We start from the raw sequence: 19,985 nt of genomic DNA, 5'->3' as shown, positions 1-19,985 counted from the left end.
GACAATTATAAAATAAAATTATAACTTTGTTTACAGATCACGACACTCTGCACAGCCAAAGCTAGATTCACTCGAACGAACGAAGAAAAGACTTTCGAAGCAAATGGACCAATCCTCCGAGTCGGGGGACTCCAACGACGACCTGCAGATACTGAACCGCTCTCTAACCATCAAAGTAGTCACCCCCAACGACGACTTCGAGTACTTCAACAGCACGCGCTCGTCCAACGAGTACCCCAACGAGTCCTACTACGACCCGTACTACACGCCGCGGAAACCCAAACCCAAGGCCGAGGACTACATCAACGACAAACACAGGGAGATCATCAACCTGGAGATCACCACATTCCAATTCACTTTAATTATAACAGACCTACTACAGGAGTTGTGTAAGGCAGAAAGTAGTCTGTCCGGGTCAGAAGGATCACAGATCTCAATGCAGTGCATTAACTTCTCCCTGCGGAACATATGTTCGCTACAGTTCAGCTCACTGCCGCAACCACAAGATAATGCGGTAGAAGTGTCCAGAATAAAGGTGGCCCTCACAGAACTACTGATGGTGTCACTGGACCAGGTGCTCATCCACTCCGACCTCTGTGCCAAACTAATCAACAACGGCATCCTGCCGATGTTGCTGCGGATACTAGAAGACGTCATCTCGAAATGCAGACAAAATAAACTCGAATACCAGAATCGTAAAGAGGATAAGACTGAATCTGACAATTTGCTCAAGTTTGTGTTTGGGATCGCGTACTCAATAACCGCGTTCTTCCATTGTTTACTGATGCAGTGCCGCAGCGTGGACAAACTGCGCGAGTTCACGGAGCAGTTCAAGCTGTACGGGGAGTGCCTCAAGGGCGGGCTGCTGAAGGAGTGCATCGAGCTGATGATCAGGATCCCGGCCACGGGGGACGAGCCCGTGGTGCTGATCAAGAAGCTGATCGAGACGGTGGGCAAGCTGGTGGTGGGCATGAAGCGCGTGCGCAGCGAGGTGCTGCACTCGGCGGCGTGCGCGCGCGCGCGCCACAAGGCGTGCCGCGCGCGCGTGGCCGCCGGCCTGCACCACCACCACGACGTGCTGGGCGACGCGGGGCCCGGCCTGCCGCCCGCCGCCTGCTGCCTGGCCGTGCTCGTGGCCACGCTCAGCGCGCTGCTCACCGACGACGAGGTGGCCGCGCGGCCCGCGCTGCGCACCAAGATCCTCAAGGTCATGCTCAACTGCGGCGTGTGCTGCTGCTTCTCGCCCGGCCTGCTGATGGAGAGCATCGTGCGCCTCATGCTGACGCACGGCGGCGTGGCCCCGCTGTGTCTGCAGCTCCTGGAGCACACCGTGTACGGCGAGCTGGGCGCCAGCATCCTGCTGCCCAAGGTCACGGACCAGCTGCCCTGCTCCATCTGCGAGCCCTGCGACGACAGGAGGGAGGTGAGCAAGAAGCACTGCTCGCACGGCATCAGCCCCATCGACAGGAAGAGCGTGTGGTCGTTCCTGTACCACTACAACTCGCTGCTGCAGCTCGACAACCACAACAACGTGCTGCACGCCACCGTCAGCCATCTGCTCAGGGTCACTCCCAAGTGCAGGATGGAGATGAAGTCAGAGCTGCTGTTTAGCGTGATATACCCCACGTTTATAGTGGCCAAGCACAGGTACATGATACGGATGGAAGAGTCCGCGTACTTCCTAACCGTGTCGTGTTTGAATATATTCGCAAGTTTACTAAACACGGTGTCTTTCGCGGAACAATTTATCCAAAAAGGTGGACTCAGTTATGTGCTGGAACTGGTCTCGCTCTCTGAATTTTCCGACCAGTGCTGTTCCATACTGGAGATAGCGATAATCGTGGAAGTGTTCAAACTGATGAAGGAGAACTCGGAGCTGTCGTACTTCCGGGAGATGAGTTCGCTGGCGTCGGTGCAGATGTTGTTCAAGTCGCTGACGGAGGTGACGGACAAGTGCTACAAGATATACCGGCTGAAGCTGCCGGAGGCGCAGTTCCGCGAGCTGTGCGACGTCAGCAAGGAGCGCGACATGCTGGCGCTGGTGCAGCCCGCCGAGCCCCGCGCCGCCACGCTCACTGCGTCACCCCCCGCCCCTGGCACTGTAGAGGAGCACGTGGAGGGGCACGTGGACACGCTGAAGCACGCGTGCACGTTCTGGAAGACGTGCGCGGCGCTGTGCGCGCACAGCCCGGCCTTCCGCGAGCACGTGCTGGGGGAGCCCGCGCTGCTCGACAGCTACGCGCTGCTCAAGCTGCTGCTGCACGCCCTGTGCACCAGGACCACGCAGCCACAGGAGCTGCGTCTGCTCGTCCGCCTCGTCGAGGCACTGCTTACCATGCAGCTCTCCCTCTCAGGTCAGTTACTGTACAGTCAGTTATATATTTTGCAAATGTAAGCACGTCAAGCTACCCCAACTTTGAACCTATTTCATTATATTTGACACTTTATTACAAAACCATAATGTTGAAAATCTAATGACAAATTATTGTTGAGTCGTTGGTCGGGTGGGTTTCAGTACAATCACTACAATAAACATACTTAAGCTATTACAAATGGTATCTAATTATCTACAGCGCATTAGACGATGATCCCTCTAATCACATAACTTTATTAGCTGCATTGTCATACCGTAATAACCCGCGGTAACTCGATACACCGCGCTCCAGACTAGAAGCCTTACAGATTAACTTAATCTATTTTGCACTTTACTGAATAAAACTTAAGTTACATTATTATTAGACTAAGCTAATAACGATATTCGCGATCAATTTTATGCTTTGTAACTTACTATTTTAAAGTTGATATTTGATTGTTTGGAGTTCATGCTCACATGTCGTTGACAGACGGCTCGTTTCACAGTAGATTTGATTACAAACAGCCCGTACGTCAATACGCTGATATTGATACTCTGCAAAGATCGTGTAGTATAATGTACGTTCCAATATTTTTTTCTTATATTCGTTTGGGGGTTAGGGGATTTGAGAGTTGAAGATAGGGGGGGGAGAGATTGGGTCTCCGGAATTGGCGTAATATTAAATCCTGTGTATGTTTCGGTAACAGATGTGACATCAGGCCGTTCTAAAGAGGTGAGCTGTGCCTTGGTCCGGGCGGCGCTGGCGACGGGCGGCGCAGGCGAGGGCGGCGCGGGCGCGCTGGAGGGCGGCGGCGGGCTGCGCGCGCTGTGCGAGGCGCTCATACGCGTCGCCGCCGCGCGCACGCAGCGCACGCATGCCATGCCGCGCCCGCATCTCGCCAAGGTACTGTATTGATTACTGCTGTACTTATAGCACCCGTCTACATGTACATAAAACTAAGACTATCAGATAAAACTATCGTCATCGCCAGAACTGGGAAGGGTCTTGCTGAATAAACGACCTTCATGAAGTGGATACATTAAAGGTCCCTAGAAAGATTCTCTCGGTACGGGAAGCATTTTATCATGCGAGTAGATGGCTGAAAAAGTAGCAGATACAATTGACATAAGCTTGTGACTTTTTGTTTAGCGGAGCGGAGCTTATCGTCTATTTACTAGAAGTTATTTTATTCGCACTTATGACTGAATTAATATTAAAGTTTCGAGTAACACGCAGCTATGAATTATAAAAACACAAAACATTAGAATACGGTATTGATTTTGACGTATAAGGACGCAAGGAAGTTGTGAAATAACAATACTACACTTACCGATTTAGAATTACTGCGTATATACTTAATGCACATGGTCACAATAAAGTATGCAATTATGCACACCGCTCATATTATTTAATGATATTGTCTGAATATTTCTTATGCTAATTGCCCTAATTGGTACCATACTAATGCTACTCACACATTATCTGAATTAAGTTCGACAGATGCCTTTATTCTACTGTACTTATTTTCTTATTTGCACTTATTTTATTTAATGTTGTATAATTTATATGAAACATGGTATTAAAATGCAGTAAACACTAAAAGGCATTAACGCAGACAGATTTTATGGTCATTTTGACACAAAGTGCTATTCATTATTATGTTTTTCGGCTTACTCACGTAGTTCTATTTGCCGAGGAACTCGATTAGTGCTATTTTTCAAAATAGTTTTTTTTTTGTAGCAACTCAAAAACCTTGACCTTTATCAAATCTCGCCACATTATTATCTACAAATTCTAAGAATTCTTTAAGTAGCCTATATGATTTCAAATACTACGTCACAAATAAATTAATATACGAGTATATTTTCTAGCTAATGTATTCGTGCATTATGTTCTTATAGTGTACTTAAAGGTACGATAGCGTCTCATTGGTTTTTTTACGCTTTGGTTTCGCTGCCATCACACTAATATTCATGTGAAAGTTTGTGTGTTTGAATGATTGTCCGTCAATCACGCTGAAACTACCAGATTAGTCCGGTCAAATTAGACATTCGGTGCTACATAAATTCGCAACAAGCTGAATTTCGGTACAATTGTTCAAAACACGATTATAAACAATAGCTGAAAGTTCCCCATCATTCCCGTGTGTGGAAAAAAAGTTATTCAAGTTTAAATGTAAAAAAAATGAGTTTTTCGCGATTTTCAGCAAAACGATAAGTTTTATCAGAAAAATACGTCAGACTAAAAAAAAATGATCATTAAATTATCTATAAAAAATATATCAATACTTTTTTTTCTCACGAGACACCGTTTCGGAGATATCGCAGTGTAAAAAGTTGTAACAGTTGCAATTGTCATAAAATGCACACATTTCCACGCAACCTATGAGGTAGTGTACTTAGCGCGGTTTTTAGGGTTCCGTAGCCAAATGGCAAAAAATCTTGTAGATTCATCATAATTGTCTGTCTGTCCGTCCGTCCGTCCGTATGTCACAGCCATTTATTTCCGAAACTGTTGGGTCTACATAGTTGAAACTCTGTAGGTTGATGTATTTCGATAACCGCTATTCGAATTTTGAATAAAAATTCATAAATTTAAAAATTAAAGGGCACTCCATACATGGAACTGATTCAAAAAAAATTTTTTTTCAGCTAACATATCCGTGATGGGTGTCTATGGATAGGTCTTTAAAAAATACATTAAGGTTCCTAAAACCATTTTTCGTCGAAATCAACCGTTTGAAAGTTAGACGCTTCCAAAGTGGAAAAATGAGTGTCGGGAGGACACTCATTTTTCCACTTTGAAACAATGAAGAAAAAAGTATTGATATATTTTTTATAGATAATTTAATGATCTACAATTCTAGTCTGAGGTATTTTTCTGATAAAACTTACCGTTTTGCTAAAAATCGCGAAAAACTCATTTTTTTGACATTTGACCTTGAATAATATTTTTTCCACACACGGGAATGATGGGGAACTTTCAGCTATTGTTTATAATCGTGTTTTGAACAATTGTACCAAAATTCAGCTTGTTGCGAATTTATGTAATTTCACCCTAATTGTTTGGTCTAATTTGACCGGACTAAATGGATTTTGATGAAATTTTGTATACAGACAAGGTATGAGCTGACTCGGTTGATGAGATACTATTTATACCACTAAAAGCAGGCGAAGCCACTGGCAGAAGTTAAGAATCAAGCAAACAAAAACTATAGTCGCTATGAACACATGCACATCCATAAGGAAGGTTGCTATATTAATTTGATAGACGTTTGTTATTTCGCTACATAATAATATGAACTCGATCGACATTCACCTTTACTTTATAAGCCGGACTAACGGACGGGAGGTTTCGGTAACCTTGACCCACAATTATGTTGTAACCTAAGATTAGAGGCACAATCCGGCCCTGTTCTTGTTGCTCTAACTTTTATATGGAGGCAACATTCGTTTTGCTATGTTTTATCTTGTTATTATTCGTAAATTGCTGCACCGGTTATTATAAATTCTCATTCATACAGTATTACATTTGAAGGAAAGAAAATTGGGTGTTTCTATACATATTAACAAGCTTAGTGATAGGTAAAATTGATACAAATATTAAATTTTATTATTATTTATTATGCTAATTACTTCGTTCTTCCCAATGTAAGATTTCAATGTCTATCATAATTAACAAACAAGATGCTAATGTATAGGTATAGTTAGTGGGTGTGTACAAGTTTCCTAATGTTACCTCACCGGACCGGTTCCCGCGCACAATCAGACCTGCCGTCAATTAACATCTTCAACAAACAAATCTATACTTATTTATAACAATTTTATTTCTTCTCTGGAATTTATTTTACAGATAAATATTCATGAGATGCCATTGTAACGTGTATTATTTCTACTTTTGTAACTCGTCCACTAATTTTGCATTATCACAGATTAAAATAGATATAAAGAATAATAAAAAGAGCTGAATTATTATTTTTTACTAGCTACTTCCGCGCGGTTTCACCCGCTCTGCTCGGCTCCTATTGGTCATAGCGTGATGTTTTATAGCCTATAGCCTTCCTCAATAAATGGACTATCCAACACAAAAAAAAATATATTCAAATAGGATTAGTAGTTCTGGAGATTTGCGCGTTTAAACAAACAAACAAACAATCAAACAAACAAACTCTTCAGCTTTATAATATTAGTATAGATAGTGGTTTACTGGATTCAAATTGTTTTGCACGATCGGGAGTTAGCTGTTAATATTATTATGTATCAGGATAATCTTTTTTAAATAGATAATGGAACTGCCTTCAAAAAGTGCGATCCATTTTTTTTTAAGTCGGGTAATATACCTAAAACCTTCGCCTAAGCCTGAAAAATACTATGCTGAAAACTACTGTCAGCCAAATGCGATATAATCGCGCACAAACATACTTACATACAAGTCAAACCGAAAACCTCCATTTTTTGAAGTCGGTTAAAAAACGAAACGTCAACGCAACGCAACGTCACGCGTTTTATCCCCGAAGGTGTAGGCGAAGGTGCACATTACCGCACGTAATGCCTTTCATCCATTCAGTGTACGAAAACCAGAATAAAAGTTACCTAAGTAAGTAAGGTCTCTATAATGGAGAAAGATTTTAAAATCGTATAAGATTATATCGACGGCTTTGCACCTAAAATATCAAAACATGAAATAGCTAGACGAGACTAGAGCAGCCGCGGACGTGCGAGGATCACTGATCACTCATCTACCGGCGCGACTGTGTTGCACTCGTGTGCATACGTTACACCACAACTTATCGATAACTAGTGCAATGCTAAGATTTGTAGGTACTTCGTGACGGCAGTGTTTGTGTGTGATTACTGTTGTATATCATAATATAAGGCAGCTATGGAGCTGTCTGCAACCAGGGACTCTCTGACATCAGGTACACCATCCATTCTTTGCAAAATTTGCTAGTTCTGAGTAGTAGACCAGTGATTTAAATTATCTTTTCGCGATATACTTATTTGGGCTCTGCGTATAAATCGGCTTTTATTTTTCAAGCATAGGTAATTTTAAGCAATAATTATTATTTTTGTGATACTATTAATTATATCTTAGCTAAATAAAACTTTCTTAACTTTTATAGTGAGATAGATCAGATAATTATGCCTACTAAATTTTATTACATACATCACTAGGAACTTAGACCTTAAAATTAAATATAATAATTACCTTAATCCCCTGCACCTAAGTGCAACAGATGATGCTCCACTACGCCGTAGTGCCGGTATACCGCTAGCCCGGCTCACGTGTAGCCACCGGAGTGTAACTATCACGACGGCATAAGGTTCAAGTTTGATGGAACTGGGTGAAGAGTATCGAGTTACTTGCGGTTGCCATACGCCTCAACTATGTGACACTAGAGAATTGTGACGCTGTCTGTGTTTCCTTTGCTTATTGTGGTGTTGAAGAATTTAAACCATATACTTATTGTTATATTAGATGAAAGGTTACTTATTTATAAAAAATAAATAAGTTACCTTTCACCTGTGGCGTGGATAGTTCGATGCTGCTAATAAATGCTTATATTTTAGCATTTTGCATCTGAGATTTACATAAAATAGTTGTCAATCAGGCTTTTCTATTCTTTCTTTTTCTTTTTACTCTCATCATTGTACACCTGTTTTAATAAAAAGAACAAAAGCGAATGTATTGTAATAGGTAATATCTTTTACAGAATCATGGATATCACACGAATGAGACGAATATATCTAACTAGTGAGCTACTATATACCACAACGTAACTTTTTCTATTAACATTTTATAAACCAGTTATTGTGAACTTTGGTGAAAGTTTCCGAAACTACATATATTGTCTCACTATAACGATTTCATCGACGACGTTTTAGTTTTTAAACCAAATTGTAGTTTAATAATGTTTGTTTATAAAATGAACGTTTTGTGTTCAAATACTAAACAATATTTATTTAATCTTTAATGTACACAATCCAATTAAATAGTGGTACATAATGCATCTTAACTTAATATAAACATGACATAAAAATCACCGATACGTTTGTAACAACATAAATATGGATATATATAACGAACGTCTACGGCTTTACCTTGAATTAAATTGATAAAAATACGCAGGAGACTAATTTGATCCCTTATCTATGTCAGAAACCAGAATCTAGCCACATTAAGATAAAATATAATATGCATATATGCAGCTCATATATATTTAATCGTAATATGAGTAGCAAACTGTAAGCCTAGCTATAAAATATGAATGTAATGTGATACATCATTCAATATTTCGATCAATTGTAACGTAATAGTTACAACTTCCTAATAATCTATGATGGCCATTGTCGTCAGAACATAATATAATCAATACATTATCGTACATACGTATATTATTTTATGGAACAAGATTCTTTAATAAGTTCATGGCGTTGTTTTATTTATTATTAGTTCTTTTTTTGTTTATCTGGACTCCCAACAAAAGATACACTTACATGCTAAAATAGGATTGGCTATACATGGTGAAAGTCTTGGGATCCTTCAATTAAAGGGAATCACACTCTGAGAATAAAATCTTGAGCAATTGAAATTAATTTTATTAATTTGCACGGTAGCAGCTGTCAACCTACTCTAATTTAGTTTTCTTCTAATAGATTTTAAACTTTATTGTATTGTAATTAAGTCACAAATATGTTAAAGACATTGGACGTCTACAAGTTGGTTGATATGACGCCTGTGCGTAGTAAGTCAAGTTCAGCTAGCACTTACAAGGATTCCCTTGCGTACTTACACATCACAACATTTTCGACAGTTGCCTTGATACATATTACATACAATGTTTGTGTGCCTGTGTCTCATTGTGAGGTTCATTAGTCAATTCTTCGTCTTAGCAATGGTAAAGAAATGCTCCTAATCTTCGAAAGAAGTGTCTGTTGTCCCCGTCAATAACAATACAGTTGACAGATCCATATTACTGTAAATTGGATAATAGTTCTCCAAATGGAATTATTCTGAATGCGGACAGTGTAACTTTTACTTGCTGTTCGTATTTGTATAGGATACATACGTTCGGGTTTGTCCAAATTTAATATTTTGTTAAACTATGTGTACTGCAACGTTTATGCGACCAACTATTTCCGAAGGGATCTCTGCAGTTATCGTGTTGCCTCGTAGTTATATCCAGTGGTGGTGTGTGAGTGACGTGTGATATTGATAAAGTGCAGTGTGTGGACAGGTGCCGCCGCTGGAGTGCGCGTCGGGCGCCAGCTCCGCGGAGTGCTCCTCCAGCGAGGACAGCGTGGCCGGCCCCTACGCCAGCGAGCACAGCGAGCCCTACGCCTCCCGACCTGATGAGGGGTACGAGGTCAGTCACTCACAACCTTACTATTCAATAAAGCACCTTATGTTTAGTTACGAAGAGGGACGCTTGTACCTCCAATGGTATCTTCAACATTCAAGACATAGGGCTTTGTTTCTTAATTGTTTTTTGTTTGTAAGAAAAGCTACTGTAAAACATGTGACAAGCATAAGAGCATAATCAACTTTTTGTCGGTAGCTCTGTTATCTCTACCTTTTTGGCAGTACGTTATAAAACTTACTCTTGAAATCACATAGGTATCATTATTATAAATGCAAATCATTAGCTAAAACATCGCCACGTGTTGGGCGTGGAGCGTGGGCCCCAACGACGGCAATGTTTCGCAATATTTTACAACAACACACAAAACTAGACTCAGTCTAGTTAAGTTGTCTAAACTTGACATTTACAAAACAAGGTCTATTCAAACTAAATTATAGATAACTGAGTTTTAAATTTAAATTGCAGTTAGTTTTATACACATAAATAACTTCCCGACTCCTAATTATGAGAAAAAATTAAATAAAAACTGTTTGCGTGTTGGACCACGTGCTTACGCCTACTTGTGTAGGTACATAGGTACCAAGGTGTACCTATATGCTACAAAAGTTCATGTTTACTAGTAGGTAGTAGTTTTTTTATGAATCAAGATCTATGTTTTAAGCTACACGAGGTAATATCAAGGTCGACACATCAAAAACTACGGGTTATGTTTTAGTGTGTTCTTACAGAATATTATTAAGATACAATGACCGTTGCTTGCAAGCGATATTTGTGATAAATTCATTCATTAGACGAAGGCAACACTAATAGCGGAAAAATATCATTGACATCGATATCCTGAATGTTAATGTGTTGCGTCGCACGTAAACAAACAAATGAACTTGTTTGTCGATGCATTCATTGATGTCTTCCCCGGCAGGCTGATGTGGAGGTGGGCAAGCTGGACGCGCCTCCGCTGTACCGGTCGAGGAAACTGTCCGGATCCATGGCCACCATACCTTCAGGTAGGTCTTACAGACCCAGTAACCAGTTACATGTCTTCACATCACACATCCACAGCTCGTGGCAGTCAATTATGGGCCTCCTGTGTATAAGAGACTAGCATCTACCAGTGGCTTCATCCGTATTCCTGTGGGATAAAAAATGTCCTATGTGTTATTCCAGACCATAATCTACGCCTGTTCCAAATTTCATCTCGATCCCTTCAGCCGTTTTGACGTGAAGGAGTAACAAACTAGCAAACAAACTTTCGTATTTATAATATTAATAGGATTATAATGTCTTGCATTAAGTGAATATCTAAATTATCAATTTTCCTACAATATACTCATCAAACCCAATTAATGATTAATGTAGTTCCTAGAAACACTAACCTTATTAAAACACGATTTATTGCGCGCGCACTCGAGATGTACGAGTAAATAATTAAATAATTACATCAACAACTGTTCATTATGTTCCTAATTGATATTGCAATGTAAACAAATAATAAACAACTTTCCGCGCATCACAGTACTTGGTAACATAGAGAACTTACAAGAACGTATACATATTCACAGAGGTTTGTGTCTACTAGTTTTTTCCGCGCCTATTTTTCGTATTACGTGGTCAGTGACTCTTCGCCCGCATACCAACATACCGGTATCGTAGTACCGCGGTCGGTCCCAAATTTTGAACTAAAGTTAAAATGTAAAAGTTTACAAATTCTTAGTCCACTTGCTGTGATATCTACTATCTAGTGCTAATATTGGAAATATATCGGTGTAATGGAAAGTTTAACCAGTTTCGATTTTGAAGGTAACTATTTGGCGAATATTTGTGTTATCGTCTACAATCGCTTTAATGTCTCCCACGTGTTGTATTCTTGTTTTGGATTGAATATTTTAGTTTCTTAGAAGTTTTAACATATGTATCTGTATCTCTGCATATTATATGCTACAAATTACAATACGCACTGATTTACTATGTTTTCCTCACTGTGCAGGTGTGCAGCTACTTTTTATTCAAAAGTTGTTATAGAAAAGAGCGCGAATAACTAATTAAAATATTAAAATTCAGTTGTTTGTGGAGGCTGGCCTTGGAACTAGTTTTTTTTTAAGATTAATCTACAAATATTTATATGTAAACACAAATAAATCAATAAATGAATGAATGCCAAACTTTGATATGTACAAAAGATTAATAATTCCCTCCAATAGTTAAAACAAAGTTAATGAACCAAATTTTTTTTTGATTGATTATCTTACTTGGTACTTGACGATCAGTTAGTTATGGTTCCCAGTTTATAAAAACTCCTACACAACCTTACCATCATAATGACATTGTAATAAGGGATTATGTTTAAAAATCTTCAGTTGCTGTTTAATTTTTTAATATCACAGTCCTCAACAAATCACCGAACAAACCAACTTTGCTGTTGTGCGTAGGCACCCTTTGCTGTTCCAGTATATTCTTAAATACTTATTTATTTAGTTTCAATCAAATTTATACATCTGTGGTTTTAGTATGAGTTTGCTTTACGTTTAAAGTTTGGTTTATTTCGTTTGTTTGCTTGGTTTATTCGGACCGGCCAATCAGAGCGCCGAACGCGCTTTCGTTTAGATTACTTTAAACGTAAAGCAACCTCATACTATGGGTACTGATTCTATTCATCCAAGTATACCGAATACATTTTATTATAATTGTTTAGAATTGTATGAGCAATTTGTCTGATGTTATTTGCAGGCATCTCGTCTCCAGTGGGCGAGCTGAGCGCGGAATGCGGCGAGTACACGAAGAGCGGCGAGCTCGCGCACCCCGAGCTGTGTGTCATCGTCGTCGATATACTCACCCAGCTCATACACAAGTATACTAGTCTTTTTTATGCTAGTCTTAGAGTTTTAGAGTTGATTTTAGTAGTAGTGGCATTATACAAGACTGAAAGTGCTTGAGCAAAAAAGTCTATAATTTGATTCTTTGATCAAGTTAGGGTTGGATTTCGGTTTATCAATTTTTTTTTTAGTATTAACCCCCAATTCCAATTGCATTCAACTCACACCCGAACTGAAGTTGTACTCGGTATACGGCAGCGCTCTCTTCTTTTGTTGTCAGTATATAAGATTAAATTGAAAAGAGAAAAAATGAGTTGAAGACGTTGTGTAAGTGTTTGTCCGGCAGTCAAGCTCGGTACATATTGAACCGAGCATTAACCTAGACTGACGGATAATTCTATAGAAGCTTCAAAAGTACTTGTAGCTTGTATGTGGATCAATCGAAATAAATGGTTTGCGTTTGCAGACTGGTGCAGAGCCGTCAGTCGGGGTCGTGCGAGGAGGCGGCGTGGCGCGCCGGCGTGGGCGTGGCGCGCGCGTGGTGCGGGCGCGTGGGCGGCGCGCTGGCCCGCGCCCGCCCCGCGCACCCCGCGCTGCTGCGGAGGTTGCTGGCGCCCGCGCCCGCCATGCTGCTGGCCGCCACCGACACACGACTCGAAGGTACACTATACTGCATAGCGTCTTCTAGCATAAGGCAACTTTAGACTTTCTTCTTCGATAACAGTTGCCGTTTTTCTGCTTGCGTATGTAGCGTAAACTCATGTTTTTTTATTACTGTAACTTTCTGTGTTAGCTGCACATTAGCAAACCGTGAATTTATTAATTGGACTACGTCCTCGTACTATTCTAGCGATCCTAACTGTAAACTCACTCGTGGTAACCGCCATTTAATTTGCGTTTAAACCCCATTATCTAAAGGACTAACTTAGAGAGGAGAAAGGATCACTTTTCCAAATAAAATAAAATTAAAGAACATGATACCATGTTTTAAGTTCACGTGACTCCCTCCAGACTTGCAGCGCAGCATCCTGGAGCTGATCCACGTGCTGGCGTCGCAGAGCATCGAGCCGGCGGAGCTGGCCGCCTTCCTGAAGCTGTTCACGGCGGAGCGGCCGCCGCTGGCGCTACTGCTGGGCGCGCTGCACCGCCTCGTCTCCACCGCCACATACAACACGCCCGACTGCATACTCACCTTCCCGGTCGACAGCGACAATACTGGTCACTATACGAGACATTCTAGTTTACACACATTTTGTCATAATTATATGAAAGCAGACTATTCAAAGCGCCACCAAAACTAGCTTCCAACACATTGATGCATCTAATCATACAACCTCTTTACAGAGTCACTCTAATGAGACCATCAGTGTTGATATAGATTATATTGACGTTACTTCATTTTCCATTAATGTTCATATGTATTTGTTTGCTTACAGACGGCATCCAGTCCCTGGCCGAGGAGCTAAGTTACTTGGTAGTGAACACCACCACCTCACAGAGCCACCACGCGGAGAACTGCGCCAAGCGGTTCCACGAGTCACACATCAGAGCTGGTGAGAAATATGTCTGATTGACTTCTTCCCTTTTCATAAAAATAATGATCGTAGCTACTTTGAAGATTTGACAAACATATTTTTTCATCTTGAATACATCAAATGTCCAGCATCTATTTCAAGTCCCGTACATACCTATTAAGCAACATGCTATACAAAATTTTGTTTAACATATTAAGCGCCTGAAATAAACGGTATGCTTGACACTTGCAACGTTTCTGAATATTTCAAGCGTCACGTGTTGCGCATTAAGCGCATTGCTTTATAGATGGAAAGTGTTGTTGTATTAACCACTATGTGTTGTGTCCAGGCGTGGTGTCCCCGTGGTCGTGCCACGCGGTGCGGTGCGGCGTGGAGGGCGCGGGCTGGGCGCCGTGGCTGGCCGGGTTCGCGCTCACCGTCTGGTTGCACGCGCAGCTGCACCACACGGACCATACTGGTATGCTTCTGTTTATATATTTATATTACTGGTAGGTTAGGGCGACAAACAGCAGACAGATCTTCTAATGTTAAGTAATCAGTGCTGCCTATGATGGACACCTGCAACACCAGAAGAGTTCGAAATGTATTGCCAACCTTTTAGAGGTTAAAAAGCGATTTGAGGATTACACGATGAGAGTATGGGGGCTAGAGACGATGGATTGGTCCTTCGGTAACGTCATACGTCATAACTCGCATGGTTAAATACTACACAAGCGTTGTTTCACGCCGGATCCCCGTGAGGTTATGGTATCACTCTGGTTGAGCCGACTCATTTATGTTATGAACAAATATTCTATCTACAATTTATATTATTAAAACTGGTAATCAGAAACGAAGTGTATGACTTCCAGAGTGCCTGGACGAGCTGTCGGAGTCCGGTTCGGAAGCCGAGAGCAGCGCGAAGTCCCCGCGCGCGGAGGCGGGCAGCCAGCCCGCGCCGCTGTCGCACGTCCTGTCCGTCGGACACGAGTCGCTCATGCTGGAGCTCTGGCTCGACACCGGGACAGGTAACCATTGGGTTTGGACTCAGCCGCATATAGATGACAAACTAGAATATATTTGCCTCTAGGCCTCTAGCAGCAGCACTCTACTGATTAAATCCCTGTTCCTGCGCGCTATGTGTGGATTTTTTGTTAAGCCCCCCCCCCCTTGGTAGAGACGAATTATGGATTTATTTATGGAAACAGGAGGCAAACGATTCCACAGATTCCCTGACATTAAGCAATTAAAACATTAGAAATATTAAAAGTGCGTTGCTGGCTTTGCGTTATGTCGATGATGGTAAATATAATAGAGTAAGTAATAAATAAATGTATACCCAGGGTCGTTCACCTTCCGGCTGTCGCGTCCGGAGCCGGGTTCCAACCGCATCGTGTCGGAGGCGCGCGTGGCGGCCGCCATGCCGCCGCGCCACTGGACCTGCGTCGCGCTCAACGTCAAGGAACTCGTCTACAAGAGGCACATCTACATACAGGTACAAATTATTGTGCATTATATATCCCACTAAAATCTAAAATTATTAGTGAAAAGTACTGTCAGCCTCATAAGACAGTACTCCTTTACTCTGGTTTGGTTGTCTTTAGATTTTGCAATGGTTCGCGGTTTATGTAACTTAATAAAAATGACTCTTATGTACCTACATAATAACGTTTCATTTCCAACAACAGGTGACGCTGTATGTGAACGGATACGAGTGTGAGACCGTATCTCTTCCGGTGCAAGGTACGTATTCACTGAGTTAATGTAGTTGAAATGGCAATGTTGCAATTAAAGAAGAGAAATATTGTCTCAGGTTTATAGTAAAATGGGTACCAGTTCAGTTTGCGCAACACAGTATCACAGTAGCGTAAGTTGCGCAAGACTGTATCACAGTAGCGCAAGTTGCGCAAGACTGTATCACAGTAGCGCAAGTTGCGCAAGACTGTATCACAGTAGCGCAAGTTGCGCAAGACTGTATCACAGTAGCGCAAGTTGCGCAAGACTGTATCACAGTAGCGCAAGTTGCGCAAGACTGTATCACAGTAGCGCAAGTTGCGCAAGACTGTATCACAGTAGCGCAAGTTGCGCAAGACTGTATCACAGTAGCGCAAGTTGCGCAAGACTGTATCACAGTAGCGCAAGTTGCGCAAGACTGTATCACAGTAGCGCAAGTTGCGCAAGACTGTATCACAGTAGCGCAAGTTGCGCAAGACTGTATCACAGTAGCGCAAGTTGCGCAAGACTGTATCACAGTTGCGCAAGACTGTATCACAGTAGCGCAAGTTGCGCAAGACTGTATCACAGTAGCGCAAGATGCGCAATATTGTGATACATACTGAAAGGTTTCCACGCTGCAAGTATTATTTTCTCTGTAACTATACATATAGTGTCCCATTCCCGTACCTAAAGTACAGTGGTGGTCGGCAGGTATCCTGGTGCGCAAGGTGACGCCGACGTGCGTGCTGGTGGGGCACGCGGCGGCGCGCGGCGCGGGGGCGGGGGCCTACCACCTGGCGGGGCTGCGCCTCTACCGCGCGCCCGTGCTCACGGCCTACACGGCGCTGCATCTCACCGCGCACGGACCCGACCAGTGCTGCCAGGTACACATACTCTGCCGCCGAGACAAGCAACAAAGTGCTCCAAATTTTTGTAACCAACAATTGCTAAGCTTGACGATAGACTTTGATCAGCCTTAGATAGCTTCTTGCTCACGGTGATATCTAAACAATGCGCTGAATGGCCTTACACCTTCACATATTTATACAAATGTTTTGTTATATTATTTCGTCTAGGTGAAATGCGAGTCTCCCAACTACCCGTTGTTACTGACGCCGAACGTGCTAGACTCCAACATTGACTGGGATCAGGTGAGTAGGCAACTTTCAATAGATTGTCTGCAAGAATCCACAACTTTACTCGATAAACGATACGAGTGCCTGCTTGACGTGGTGTACAGGTGTTCGAGATCTCGTCCGCGACGCTCCGCGAGCTGCACGAGCAACTCCTGCTGACGTTCTCGGCCAGCGCGCCCAACATCATCAACCTCTACCATCAGACCGCACCGCTACCCACTGGTACGTACACTTTGTCATATATACGTCACCAGTATTTTTGATTATTGCAACTTTTCATAAAAATACAAGTATCTAACGAATCAATTTGTACGACTGTTTCTTCAATTTGTAATTCAATGCGTGCTGAAAGCAAAGTTTCATGGCCTGTACCTTGCTATGTGTCGTGGAGTCATTAAGAGTAGTATTGTTGCCATAGCGATCACTTTGATTAAATATCTAACTTGTGCTCATACTGCTGCAAAAAGTGCGTATATTGTTGTTGTACTAATATAGTATTCGCGGGCCGCGTGGCGTCCACAGCGAGCCTCATGTCGGTGTCGGGCGGGCTGCCGGGCGCGGGCGCGGGCGGCGCCGGCCAGGGCTCCTCCATCCCCGAGACACTGTTCACCACCTGGACCGGAGCCCCGCTGCCCAGCAGGCACCGGGGGCTCATGCCCGCGCTCTACATGCTCGGCGGACCGGACATACTGCTATATCTCTTCGCTAGGGTAAGCCGCTCTTGTATTATACGTTATTTTTGATCTAAACTTATACAGGGGGATTCAGAATGAAACGATTTCCTATTCGGATGTTTGAAGTGTTTTTCTTCGTGTTTATAGGTAGTGGAGCTAGAAGGCACGGCGCGGGAGCAGGCGCAGGCGCTGAGCATCTTGCTGCGCGCGTGTCGCGTGGACACCCGCCTGCACGCCGCGCTGCCCGCCACGCACATGCACCGCATGCTGCGCGCCGTGCTCGCCGCGCCCGCCTGCACCGTCACGCCGCATCTACTCAAGGTACGCACAGATATATTGCTGCGTGACAGACCAGAACATAACATTCAGAATACTAACGTGTGTACATAAGCGCGAGTCAACAACAGTAGCACACCGCCCGACCAGAACTAGACCCATGCGTACAGTGCGCAGCTATTCGTACGCTTCAAAGCGCCATCGGATCACCACATATGGGGCCCAGTAGGGTTAATGCCCGACCCGAAACTGCAGACAACTCAATGGTGAATAATATAGAATGTATTGTTTATGTTCCAGGTGATCCTGGACGAGGCATGCAGTAGTCCAGTACTGACGATATGCGGCGACAGCGTGCAGCTGGCGGCGCGGACGGACGCCGTGCTGCTGCAGCCCGACCTGCTCGTGTTGTTGGCTGACTCCTGGAGGCACTTCGAGACTGAACAGGTACGTTTAAGTGTTTTATCATACTAGCGGCGGGCGGAGGTGCTGACGTCGCGACACGCGAATACCTGCGTAACGAGAGTATCCTCGAACGAGTAACAAAATGTAATATGCGCAATGCAATGTATTAGCCACGCGTCCGGAACTTGCTAGTATTGTAGGTGTGCTAGTTCCGGACGCGTACAATACGAGTGATAGTGTAGTAAGACTAGCATTGGTAATACTCCAGGAGTGGTGCTGGGAGGTGGAGGTCCCCCCCGGGGGTGGGGGCGCCGGCACCCGCGAGCCCCAGCGCGGGTCGGGGCTGGCGCTGGTGCTGGCGGCGGTGCGCGCGCTGCTGCGCACGCGCCACCCGCGCCGCGCCTTCAACCACTACCAGATGACCAGGACCAGTCTACTCGACCATTTGCTCAGGGCCTGCAAGGTAACGATACAACCACATCCAGTATTTCAAAATCAATACAATGATAAGATACGATACGTGTATTCTTCCTTCTATTTTTTAAAAGTCGGTGGGTTAAACTGCAATGAACATTTTTACGCAGTATTCGCTGTCATTACAACTAGAAATGAGAAATTAACATCAGTACGAAACATCAAGACAACTACGCCTATAAAATATGGCACGCTTCGAATTTGACGTCTCATCCATCGGTAAGGAGAGGAGATCGTTTAAACACAGCATAGCATCATTACAGCGTAGTCTTGTTTTGTTGGATTAGAGTTCAGTGATTGCAGTCATCATACATATTCCGCAAAGTAGTCAGCGGTGTGTGTACGTTCCAGGAGCGGTTCCTGAACTCGGACTGCGGCCCCCTGGACCCGGTGGCCAGCGCGGCGCTGGTGGACGTGGTGCGCGGCCTCATCGGCGCCCCGCCGCTGCTGCACCGGCTCGCGCTGCTCTGCGACTTCCTACTGCTCATGCACCAGGTACTCAACCATCATAGAATAATATCCAGTGGGTCTACTGTATCTGTTATCCCCACCTCCTACCCCCTTTTATACCGCGATTGTCTAAAAGGCCAACGACGGGACTACACGTTTAATAGGAACCGGGCTGTTACGTTCTCTAATAAACCTTTTAACCGCTATTATGGCAAGCCCCTTTCATATAGAGGCCTATCTTCTAGTAGAGGATCCCCATGGGTTGATGAAGATGAACTGCTTCCACTTAAAATAAGTTTGATAGTCCTATTTCTACATCCACAGGCAAGCGATACATTTGTAACGCACTCTCGAGCCAACTTCTACTTCCTACTAACGTCGGAGACACAGGATATGAGTGAGTTCTCCACCAGTTCCTCCAAGAAACGGTCCTCCAAACGAGGGAAGAAGAGGACCGAAGAAAGACCAAGCGTCTCCAGCAACTCCACAGAAGAAGTGCTGAATGATAATAGTCTTAATTCCCTGAAGGAAAAGGCTCAAAATCGCGAGCTCGATGACCGGATAGACAGCAGCTGTGGTAGTACGGAATCGACGAAACAGATGAAGTCTAAGATTAACTCACAGATCAAGGAAGGCAGGTAATGTGGAGTACTGTATTTATGTTACCTTTGTCTAAATAAAGCTTAATCGCTATTGTTTCATTTCTTTCTATTTCTTGCAGGAAACATAACGCGTCGTCCACGTCTGAGAATTCTGATACTCCAGTCGGTAAGTGTTCGCTTGTAGTACGATGCCAAAATATCTATGTCCACC

General features: G+C 43.3%; 1 protein-coding gene across 5 annotated transcripts in view; it reads left to right on the top strand.

The window, feature by feature from the left end:
• LOC118265154 (lysosomal-trafficking regulator) overlaps window positions 1-19,985 on the top strand; it is a 42,728-nt gene that overhangs the window by 9,993 nt on the left and 12,750 nt on the right. For 4 of the 5 annotated variants that reach the window (XM_050706179.1, XM_050706175.1, XM_050706176.1 and 1 more), the window contains exons 8-29: window positions 37-2,354; window positions 3,061-3,257; window positions 9,592-9,720; window positions 10,637-10,721; window positions 12,442-12,562; window positions 12,994-13,187; window positions 13,539-13,745; window positions 13,964-14,080; window positions 14,391-14,519; window positions 14,914-15,069; window positions 15,385-15,536; window positions 15,730-15,784; window positions 16,469-16,641; window positions 16,834-16,908; window positions 16,998-17,115; window positions 17,389-17,603; window positions 17,715-17,888; window positions 18,144-18,290; window positions 18,517-18,711; window positions 19,074-19,217; window positions 19,497-19,810; window positions 19,894-19,940. In XM_050706179.1, the coding sequence (XP_050562136.1) occupies window positions 37-2,354; window positions 3,061-3,257; window positions 9,592-9,720; window positions 10,637-10,721; window positions 12,442-12,562; window positions 12,994-13,187; window positions 13,539-13,745; window positions 13,964-14,080; window positions 14,391-14,519; window positions 14,914-15,069; window positions 15,385-15,536; window positions 15,730-15,784; window positions 16,469-16,641; window positions 16,834-16,908; window positions 16,998-17,115; window positions 17,389-17,603; window positions 17,715-17,888; window positions 18,144-18,290; window positions 18,517-18,711; window positions 19,074-19,217; window positions 19,497-19,810; window positions 19,894-19,940 (5,462 nt within the window). The remainder of the gene's footprint in view (window positions 1-36; window positions 2,355-3,060; window positions 3,258-9,591; window positions 9,721-10,636; window positions 10,722-12,441; window positions 12,563-12,993; window positions 13,188-13,538; window positions 13,746-13,963; window positions 14,081-14,390; window positions 14,520-14,913; window positions 15,070-15,384; window positions 15,537-15,729; window positions 15,785-16,468; window positions 16,642-16,833; window positions 16,909-16,997; window positions 17,116-17,388; window positions 17,604-17,714; window positions 17,889-18,143; window positions 18,291-18,516; window positions 18,712-19,073; window positions 19,218-19,496; window positions 19,811-19,893; window positions 19,941-19,985) is intronic. The other variant, XM_050706178.1, reaches the window with a different exon arrangement.

Source organism: Spodoptera frugiperda, chromosome 28, assembly GCF_023101765.2.
Source record: "Spodoptera frugiperda isolate SF20-4 chromosome 28, AGI-APGP_CSIRO_Sfru_2.0, whole genome shotgun sequence".
Taxonomy (NCBI): domain Eukaryota; kingdom Metazoa; phylum Arthropoda; class Insecta; order Lepidoptera; family Noctuidae; genus Spodoptera; species Spodoptera frugiperda.
The sequence above is the reverse complement of the archived record's forward strand: the minus strand, read 5'-3'. Positions and strand labels throughout refer to the sequence as shown.